Source organism: Ceratina calcarata, unplaced genomic scaffold (genome assembly GCF_001652005.2).
Source record: "Ceratina calcarata isolate Rehan_Ccalc_2016 unplaced genomic scaffold, ASM165200v1 scaffold140, whole genome shotgun sequence".
Lineage (NCBI taxonomy): Eukaryota > Metazoa > Arthropoda > Insecta > Hymenoptera > Apidae > Ceratina > Ceratina calcarata.
In genome coordinates, this window is record NW_017135119.1 from 59,338 (window position 1) to 70,441 (window position 11,104).

The following is an 11,104-nucleotide window of genomic DNA, read 5'->3' on the forward strand; positions in this document are numbered from 1 at the left end:
ATATATTATTTTTTCCAGTTTTCCGATTCCCTTGGCGACTCGAAATGTTGCAATCTCCATGTATAGAGATTGAAATTATTTTTGTACATTTAATGTCAACCGAGCGTCTCTGGTGAAAAGATAAGGCTGTAAAGAGTTACGATTGACATAAATGACTGAATTTTAATATAGCCTGTTGACGTAAATTCTGCTGTCTTATTACTTGATAATTACATGGAGTAAATCACAAAGTTGAGTGATCTTTCGATACACTTTTAAAAGAAGACTGAATGGAAAGGAACAGACATTGATGAGTTGTTTCTTTCGTTTTTATGCTTCTTCCGTCGCTTGCCTCGAAATCGCAATTGACCAAAGTTCGACGTATCCGGAGACTGGAGAGTTCTAAATGTTTCAGGCAATCATTAGTTGTAGAAATGACTGACCATTTGTAACAAGCGTTTATTATGCATTATCTTTATTGACAGGCAATAATGGAAGTCCGTCCGATTGTAATTCGCGCTTACAAACTAATTTACACTTGAATATTTTTATATTCATAATTTACGGGAACGATATCAACTACGTAATAGACTATTAGCAGTGAACGCGTAAAATATTTGTTTCATTTACATACTGGAAGGCATTTATATAACAAAGATAATCGAATTCCGCCAATTAGTTTATCATTGTTAATAAGTTTTCTTTTATCGCAGTAAAAGAGGCTAGCCCTGAATGCTCAATAAGGAACTTCATGTTTATTATGTTGAGTCTTCTTTGCGTCGTTTCGAGTTTAATAAAGAAAATTTTATCTAAAACGTTTTTTCGTATCATCCGTATTTTTAATTTGTCAGTGATTGAAACGGGACATACTTTATTATTCTTTAAAAGGAGAATTTGGCTCATGCTTTATGCTATTTTTTATTTATTTTTACAGAAGGGTGTTTTTGCCTTGCCAAGTAAAGTATAAAGAAGAATCTGCAGTTTACAGATACCGTGGCGTTACCTATTATTGAGAGCGTAGAACTACTCGACCCGTCGAACAGAGAAATGTCGATCTTCTTTTCTTTTTCCTTTTTTGCATTTTTATACGATCAAATAAAATTTCTGATAAATACTGTTAAATAATTTTAACACAGTTTTGTTTGAATACTTCGATATGATTATATTTAATTTTCGGCATTTATTAAGATTTACAAATCGTAGCGATCTATACTTTCGTTTTATAAACCTGTTAAGATTAAACTTTGACTGAAGACTACAAATGTTAAAAAATTCGATCATTGTAATTATGATAAACACGATAAAAATCCACCAGCTCCTCGCAATTGAGAACAAGGTTCTCATCTACGTCACAAGATTCTATGGCAGTAAAATGATCGGGAGCAGAAAATCTGAACAATTTGTTGCCAACGTTTCCTATCCAGATGATTACCGATCTACCCTAACCGAAATCAAGTTAAGATTTGTCAATTACGTGGAAAAATATCTTGTTCTATCAATCTACTAGGGTGTAGTTAAAAAGTACTGAATACTGGATGGCATGCTGTTTATAAAGTGATTTATTTTATATCGCATTATTATCTTTATATGGAACGTACATAAATACAAATATTTACACAGTGTTGTGCTAATAACATGGACATCAAATACATCATATAAAAAAGAAACGGAATAATTATGTTACCACCCAGATATTTGTAATATCAGCGATTTTCTTGGTATTTAATTACACAGTAAACTTGAGTTTATATTATTCTTAAATATCTAATTCTCTCTTTTAATATATCTATATGAATTTCTTCTGCTTTTTAAACTATTTGAGTTTCTAATCATAAATCAGTGTGTTGATTTGTTAATGATGTTAAAATTTGGTTGTAGGGAAAGAACGATTGTGTGAAGAACATTGAAATCTAATTTCCTTGAAATGATGATGGAGCTGAGTCATAGTTTGACCCTCAATGAGGATGCCCTTAATCAAATCCCAGAGGCCAAACGACCTGTTTTTATATTTGAATGGTTACGATTTTTGGACAAGGTTTTAATAGCTGCACAAAAGGTACTGTTAGCTTAATAACAAATAAAATATATTTCCTTTGTTGAAATACATGTTAATCATGAATTCAGTCTGTGTAACATTATGCCTCACGATCGTAATAAATTTTCAGAATGACATTAAAGGATGTCAGCAAAAACTAGTAGAACAGTTAACTAAACACATGCAAGGTGCTCCTGGTCCTCCTACGCGAAGACTTATCGCAAGATGTCTTGCTACCTTGTTCAGTGTTGGTGATACCTTTTTGCTCTTTGATACTGTTAATAAATGTAATGATATTTTGAGAAATAAAGATGACTCTCCAAGTTTCCTTCCAACAAAATTGTAAGTAAAGTATTCTTTGCATAATATTCGTCACAAGTAAAGAAATTCATGTGGTTTTCATTGTTTACAGAGCTGCTATATGTTGTGTTGGATGTATGTATGAAAAGTTAGGAAGGATGATGGGCAGATCATACGAAGAAACTGTACAGATTTTAATAAAGTCTTTACGTTCTGCAGAATCGCAAACAAGGATCGAGGTCATGCATACTTTAGAGAAGGTAATCTTTTATATACAGACTGTAAGAATTAGATTTATTTAAGTATTTCTATTATTAGGTTTGTGCTGGTATGGGATCTGCGATTACAAACGTTCATAAAGAAATCTATAAAGTTTCTAGACATTATCTGACAGATAGAGTAATGGCTGTAAGGTGTGCTGCTGCAAAGGTATTTCGTTATTCTTGTCCCTTACGCGTATACTTAAAGTATTTCTCATATGTTTTTTATTTATAGTGTTTATTAGAAATGTTAAACCATGCACCATTTTTATATACCACTGAAATCGAAAGTGTAGCCACGCTTTGTTTCCGAGCCTTCGAAGGTTCGAATTACGAGGTGAGATGCGCTGTTGCAAAATTGCTTGGTACTCTTGTAGCGATGACCCAACTTCCAGCACCAAAAAGCAAAAATCCTTCAGGTATTTCGAATAATCACATTTAATAATTAATTACATATATCGACAAAATTATTACTTTTATTTAGTTACGCAAAACAAGAATGCTAAACAAATCTCACTCGACGAGGTGCTGAACATTTTAATGTCCGGATTTCTAAGAGGCGGAGTGGGCTTTTTGAAAGGTACTGGAGAAATAATAAAGGGGAGTTCCAGTGTGAATAGAGAAGTCCGAGTTGGTGTTACGCACGTAAGGAAGAAAGAATATAAAATGACGTTTATTTCATAAAATAATAATATATAACTAATCGACTATCAATATTTTTCAGGCGTACGTTGTATTTGTCCAAATGTTAGGTGGTTCGTGGCTTGAACGCAACGTCGGTGCATTGGTTGCACACGTACTCGATCTTGTAACAAACCCGAAAGCAGCAAGTTCGCACGTTGATGCTGTTTATTCTAGGAAATGTGTTAACTTTATATTACACGGTACCATAGGGAAACTGTTGGGTGAAGGAGCTCAAGCCGCTGCGTGTAAAGAAATAGCACACATTATTTTGAAACAAATGAATTCCATTGACTTCAGCCCAGAGAACGCCAAGGATTGCAATCAGGAAACATTATTTAGTCAGCACTTGTTAGTTTGTGCACTGCAAGAAATGGGCAATTTGATCTTAGGACTTGGCACCACAGCTTGTAATTTATTGTCTGATCAATCTTTAAGTATGTATTCCACACTAACTTATGTAAATCGAAATTTAATAGTTTTCAGAAATAACATTAATTTATGTAATTGTCTAGGCTTGATCGACACAGTTATGGCTGTTTTGGTCCACCCTTGTCAGGCAGCTAGACTTGCAGCGTCTTGGTGCTTACGTTGTATCTGTGTGGCAGTTCCCAGTCAGATAACACCTCTAATCGATCGATGTGTTGAGAATATTGAAAATATGCGTAGTTCACCGGAAGCAATAGCTGGATATAGTAGTGCATTAGCCGCAGTTCTTGGTAGCGTTCGTTTATCACCACTTGGAGTTCCCCACACGAAAGGAAAAGTAAGTATTAACGATTTATATTTGTTTTTTTCCACACTTTCATAAGATGGTATTAAATAAAAATGACCTGCATTTTAGATTATTTTCAATACGGCAGAAGAACTTTTGAGAAGCGCAAGTCAAAACAGTCGTTTGTCCTTAAATAGAACTCATGCTGGATGGCTTTTGATCGGAGCTATAATGACTCTAGGTACAACGATTTAAGATTAATACATATCTGTCAGTTACGCAGTTATAAATATTGTTTCAAATGTAAATTGAACGTTTAGGAACAGCGGTAGTGAAAGGTTTATTACCTAGGATGTTATTGTTATGGAGAAATTCTTTCCCTCGCTCGAACAAAGAACTCGAGAGCGAAAAAGCCAGAGGCGATGCTTTCACGTGGCAAGTAACTTTAGAAGGTCGAGCCGGAGCACTATCGGCAATGCACAGCTTTCTTTTGCATTGCCCAGAACTTTTAAATGACGATATTACGAGACGACTTCTAACACCGATTGAGTCTGCCTTGGCAATGTTAACAAAGTATGTGATATTTATTTCTAAATCCAAGCTACTTCAGATTTACATTGTCCTAATATTACACGATATTTCAGTTTATCGCCTGTATTAAAAAATTATGGTCAACAACTGAAAGCTCCAGCTGCAATGGTTCGATTGCGCTTATACGAAACTCTACTATTATTACCACCTCAAACTTTTGAAGGTAACTGTAACTTGTATTTAAGAAAATTATCTAAAACATTAATCGTGAAAATTGTATATTGTAAACCAGGTTCATACACGCATTTGCTAAGGATGTTAGTATCTGAGTTTACGTTGACCGAGAATCCCGGGAACACTACGACTTCTTTACTACGCGCAGTTTGTCATGCTAACGATTCTGTAATCCTCGGTACTTGGTTGCAAGAGACTGATCATCGCACAATAGAAGATCAAGTAAGTGATTGTAAAGATGTGTTCCCTTTATTATTTCATACAATTTAAAATACATAAACAGTACTGTGCGTAATGTATATTAATATATTCCTCAGTTGCCTTTCTAACATTTTTTCACATAAAAATTTATTCCATTCATTGCTAATCATGTCTAGATGGAACCAAACAGAAGGGCGGATTTGGAACATGTGAGTAATGTTCTATGAAGCCTTTCATTACACACTTGAAACGCCTGATATTTATTTTTTAATTTTTGCGTTAACATTTAAATGTATTTATAAAGTAGTTTAACATCCCTAGGTTCACTATATTGTTTTATATATTTTAGTACATTAGGAACACGCTACAGTTTTTGTCTTATTTTGTATTGTTTATATAATTTGCAGTATAGGAAGAAATCTGAATAATAAATTTGTATTACATTTGTTTCAGCTACAACCAAACAGTGCTGCAGGATCTGGAGCTTTGGAACATAATCCCTGTTGCCTTTACAGACCAGTACCACAAGTACATAGTTTACAGATTATTAAAAGCCCGTAAAAACCCAAATCGTAATTATTCTAAACACTAGATTTTATTTTTTAGGATGAAATAATTCCTGGCCCTTTGCCGCTAGGAGTTGCTGTTATCGATCTTTCTGTATCATTGTTTGGTCAAATTTTCCCACGTGTGGCGAACAAGCATAGGTTGCAGATGTTAGATCACTTCGGTGAATGCATAAAGCATACGAAATCAGGCAGGCAAGAGGCAATACAGATGAACGTTTTCACGGCTGTGCTAAGCGGATTGAAGGGTCTTAACGAAGCGAAAACTGGATTTGGTCAAGAAGATGTCAAAAAATCTGCAACTAATCTCATTATTGTAAGAATGTTATTATCATTCTTAGAACAATATAATCCTTGATTCTTATTGACTAATATTGCAGAGTGCGTTAGTAAGTAGTAACTCGATACTGAGGTGGGCAGCGGGAGAAGCTGTTGGAAGAATGGCTCAAGTGATTTCCGATCCCAAATTCACGGCAGAATTAGCACAAACAAGTTTCGATCGTTTAAAATCTGCTCGCGATGTAGCTAGTAGGACCGGTCATTCTCTAGCGTTGGGCTGCCTTCACAAATACGTGGGTGGAATGGGATCTAGTCAACATCTCAACACGAGTGTTAGCATTTTACTTGCACTCGCACAAGATAATTCTTCTCCTGTAGTACAAGTGAGTCACATAAAAGAAGTATTCCTTACGGATGTAAATCTGTCACCAGATGTGAATAAAGAACATGTGTTTGTATTTCTATTTAGGTATGGGCATTACATGCTCTCGCGCTTATAGCTGATTCCGGCGGACCGATGTTCCGAGGCTATGTTGAACCTTCATTGTCCTTAGCGTTAACTCTTCTTCTTAATGTTCCTCATTCATACATCGATGTTCATCAATGCATAGGCAAAGTGTTATCAGCTCTGATTACAACGATAGGTCCAGAACTACAAGGTCCGTCATCCTTATTTTAATTTTAATGAAGTTTTCGAAGACGCGATTGATATTTATGGTTTGTACCCATAGGAAACACGTCGTCTATTTGTATGGCACGTTCATCGTTTCTTTGTGCTTGCGCGATTATGCAAGACCATCAGGATCCGCTCGTGCAGGCAGAAGCTACGGGGTGTCTTCAACAGTTGCATTTATTTGCACCGAGACACGTCAATTTGTCCTCCCTTGTTCCTACATTATGCGTAAGATTTACATTGCAGTAAGTATAAATACTTGTTTATATATTAAACCATGTTTCTCCTTCTTACAGCGAACTCTATCCAGTAATCATCTTCTCCTGCGTAAAGCTGCGATATCCTGTCTTCGACAACTTGCCCAAAGAGAAGCGAAGGAAGTGTGCGAGCATGCAATGACACTGGCCAACGAAAGTCGCGATACTAATGTAGTAGAAGGTCTCGTCATAACAGAAACTGGTCTTCCGGGTGTCCTGTTCAGCATGTTGGACACAGAAACTGATAGCAAATTAATTAAAGATATTCACGACACATTAACCAGTATGCTGCAAATCTTAGCAGCTGACAATTTATCGCAGTGGCTTTCTTTATGCAAGGACGTTCTTACAATAGCTTCAGGTATTGCAGTATAACGCATTAAACGGTATACTAAAAACTTACATTATTATCAATTGAAATAACGTAGATATATTTCGCATAGAAACAAATAATGAAGATGGAAATGCTATAAACGTTGAAGACAGTACTGCAGATAATGATAATGCGGATACGGAAGGCGATGATGATCAAGTCGAGTTCCACGCCGATGAATCTACGAAACAACGACTTACTATCACCCCGCGATGGCCAACTAGAGTTTTCGCAGCACAATGCGTTAGAAAAATAGTTGCCGCTTGCGTGAACAACAAGCAAGCACACTTTGATCTTGCCTTAGCTAAGGAGCTCCAAGTATCAAAAGGAAAAAGTATGAACTTTTCAATCGAATGCTCCTTAATGGTATATCGTATACTAATATTATTCAATTACAGATGATTTCTTGGTACTGCATCTTTCCGATTTAGTGCGAATGGCATTTATGGCTGCAACAAGTGACTGCGATCCATTGCGACTCGAAGGACTGAAGACCTTACAAGAAATCATAGACAAATTTGCTAAAGTTCCTGAGCCAGAATTTCCTGGTCATTTATTACTTGAACAATTCCAAGCACAAGTATGTAATCAATTTATAAAAATATTTGTAAGGTATAGCCCTTCTTAAGATGAGAATATTTTATTTTGTTTAGGTCGGAGCTGCCTTGAGGCCTGCGTTTTCGGCAGAAACAGCGTCGCACGTTACAGCTGCAGCGTGCGAGGCATGCAGTGCTTGGATCGGAAGCGGAGTCGCTAGAGATTTGAACGATCTCCGTAGAGTACATCAGCTCCTTGTGTCTTCTTTGGAGAAATTAAGAGAGGGACATACGCGACCGCAACTTTATAACGAGAGCTTGTTAACGCTCGAAAGATTAGCGATTTTGAAGGCCTGGGCAGAAGTAAGAAGCAAACAATATGAATAATAATTTTTTATCCACATTCGCTTATTTGTTTCTTGTTTTCGTTAGGTGTACGTGGTTGCTATGATAAAAGATGGTTCTGCCTTGAACAGCAAGGACACGTTCAATCAAAATTCGAACCAAACCGATGACGATAACTCTGAAGATTTTGGCAAATTCGAATTCCAGACCGAAAGCTTATTGAGCTTAGTGCAACCGGAGTTACTGAGTTTAAGTCAATATTGGTTGGCAGCCTTAAGAGATCATGCGTTACTTTCGTTACCTCCAGGTGCACTAATTATTCTTAGATCATTTTTCAAATTGTACGAACTATTTATAATAATAAGTGAATGTCCTGTTAGAATTTTCCAGTCAGCTACCGCACGATGGAGGAGCTTTTTACACAACCGATACGATGGAATCTGCTCGACCTCATTATGCAGAATCGTGGGCACCAATCTTGCACGCTGCGACACTTTGGCTTAACGCGAAAGGGTTTGGTCTAGAAGAAACTAAAAATGAAATGAAAACATCGAATGTAATGAATAATAACAATAATAATAATAATAATAACAATAACGACGATGTCTCTACCAAGACTAATGCGAACGTTGAACGTTTTCATCTACTATTCGGTAAATATCATTTCTGCATTACATTTCCCTTATGGTAGCATATCTTGTCTGATATAAAATTATTGTTATAGGTATTTGTATGGAAGCTTTGTGCAGTCCCCGTGCTTCAGAATCTATGCAAAACATAGAAACGTGTTTGCATGCTTTGTATACTTTATTAGATTCAACCTGGGCTCGCAAAGTTCTGATCGCAGATCGTTCATTACCGATTGAATTATGCAACGTTCTTCACAGGTACGTGACGAATTAATATATAATACACGTTACTTATATTCAACATACATACTCTATTGTAGGATGCTTTTAACGAGAGAAAGTTTTATGATCCAAATGATAGTAATGGAAGTTTTGAAACAAGTAATGAAGGCAGCGCAGGAAGATTTGACGGATAGAAAAAAGACTAAACTAAAAGGTAAGGAAATGGATTTAAATCATGTATTTCATAAAATGAGTGTACAAACTTTTATATGATTTTCTAACAGAAATGGCACCAGCGCACGAAGAAAACAATGAAATTCAAGACGTAGATCTGTTAGGAGAAGGCGAGGAGAATGGTGAACTGACACCAGGAAAATCTTTAGTGTTTGCTATTTTAGAAGTGTGCTTGTGCCTTTTGGTAAGGCAAATACCGGCATTGAACCCTAATCCCGGTGGAACAACAGCAATTTTATCCCAGAAAGGGTATATGCCGTCTGAAGAAAGCGGGAAACTCATAACTGCTACGCTAAATATAATGGAATCTCTCCCTAACATTTGTTCTCCTCACGGTAACTATTTATTTTTCTGTTAAACTGAATATTATATTTTCTAATAAATCATTTATCTTTTAGGAGCTCTAGCAATATTGCCGACATTATTATATCTAGCAACTGGAGTAATTCGAGAAACTGCAGTGCGTATCGACATCGAATGCAATAAGCCACCATCAGATGCACCGGTGCATGCCGCTTTGCATTGTATAAAAAGTTTAATTACAAATAAATATGCAAAAGATCATAGAAGTCAGGAGCAATGGACAAGTTTTTTACAGAGCGCTCTTGCTAAAATCATCGATCTTGCTAAAACAGGTATTTACGATTCAAATGTTGTAAGGATTTTAATCGTGAAAATGAAATTGAAAAATATATTTACAGGGACTGATGAGACTAAAATGGACGAAGTAGCGATGATGTTAGGTATTGCGGTATTTGTTCTTCATGCATCGTCCGATGTTGTGAGTGCACCGAATTTACAATTTCCATGTATAAATCACTATAGGCAGGCTTTCCAATCAGAAAATATAACAGTAAGTATAATAAGTTACATTAATTATTTAATAAATGTTGACTAAATACGTCATACTTACATATTTACGTATATTTTAGGTAAAATTAAAATGCGTTCAAACACTGAGGACGATATTTTTGCATCCGGAACGTGCAATAAGTATACCGTACATTCATGCGTTAGCACCGAGACTAGTAGAATATCTGTATAGCGACAAGAGCAAACAGATTTCAACTGATTCAGAATTGTCTTTCACATTAGAGTGCGTTAGTACCGTTGAGACTCTTATTGGACTCGCTGATATCTCACATCGTACGTATTCATTTCTGTCACTTATATCTCATTATTACTGGTGTCCTGATGAAAAGTATGTTACATGCTATTCAGGAGACCTTTTGCAAGGTGTGTAAATAACCGCAATATTGTCGTTTATGCGTGACAAATGGTGTTTCATTTATTCTATTAATTTGAATACCAGTGTATAAATAATAATTTTCTGTTATTAGGAATACAAATGTTAACTTTACTTGTGCCAATCCTAATTAATTATTTATTGGAGGGAGATGAACTACAACATGCTTCTAAGTATCAATTAAGTCTTCATCAGCAGAGTTTCCAATGGCTTAATAAAATAGGACCAAAATATCCTCAGGTACTTTATTTTTAATTTTCATAATGATTAGATCGAAGCTACTTAAATATTTCATTTGTGTTTCAGGAATTTAAGACACTAATGTCACAGTCTACTGAACTGAAGACTAAATTAGAAAACGCTGTACGCAGCTCTCATCAACAAGCACAAAGGCATGCTCGGGCAGTCGATCTTGTGAAACCGCAGATAAAAATCTCGACACCATCTATTAAGCTCAAAACGGACTTTTCCAATTTTAATTAAAAATTCTCGCCGTTAACATGTATATTTGTGTAGTTAGATATTATTTATTTATTATAATAGTATTGCGTACGTTTACGGAAATATTAGTAACGAACGGATATATTTTTAAGTATAAAATGCATAGTACCGTCACGGTATGAACGCAAATGATAGATCGAAAAGGGGAATCTAACACTTCCGTGATGGAAGTATCTTTAATTCCTCACATGCATGCGAGGAAATATCCTCGGAATTATATTAACAAATAATAATACATGGTCACCGTATTAGCATGTTAGTTGACAGCACACGTGATAATGTGTAGGAGAGATATAACTTGATATTA

At 35.8% G+C, this 11,104-nt stretch overlaps 1 protein-coding gene across 2 annotated transcripts; it reads left to right on the forward strand.

The window, feature by feature from the left end:
* The first annotated feature begins 1,198 nt into the window (after window positions 1-1,198).
* LOC108629962 (HEAT repeat-containing protein 5B) lies at window positions 1,199-10,779 on the forward strand. Of its 2 annotated transcripts, none has more exons than XM_018032986.2 (33): window positions 1,199-1,697; window positions 1,858-2,035; window positions 2,145-2,356; window positions 2,427-2,574; window positions 2,633-2,743; window positions 2,810-2,993; window positions 3,059-3,219; window positions 3,299-3,692; window positions 3,771-4,021; window positions 4,100-4,211; window positions 4,291-4,543; window positions 4,615-4,724; window positions 4,794-4,957; window positions 5,113-5,145; window positions 5,390-5,464; window positions 5,543-5,818; window positions 5,883-6,164; window positions 6,251-6,440; window positions 6,513-6,682; window positions 6,751-7,072; window positions 7,155-7,418; window positions 7,483-7,664; window positions 7,738-7,983; window positions 8,053-8,272; window positions 8,346-8,618; window positions 8,690-8,852; window positions 8,915-9,030; window positions 9,101-9,385; window positions 9,449-9,685; window positions 9,752-9,903; window positions 9,983-10,196; window positions 10,391-10,536; window positions 10,603-10,779. In XM_018032986.2, exons 2-33 carry the CDS (start codon window positions 1,904-1,906, stop codon window positions 10,777-10,779), a joined length of 6,255 nt encoding a protein of 2,084 aa, XP_017888475.1. In that variant the 5' UTR covers window positions 1,199-1,697; window positions 1,858-1,903. The 2 variants fall into 2 exon arrangements, with proteins under 2 accessions (XP_017888475.1, XP_017888465.1); XM_018032976.1 differs by lacking the exon at window positions 1,199-1,697 and adding an exon at window positions 10,272-10,286 and having other exon boundaries at window positions 1,904-2,035.
* The last annotated feature ends 325 nt before the right edge of the window (window positions 10,780-11,104 follow it).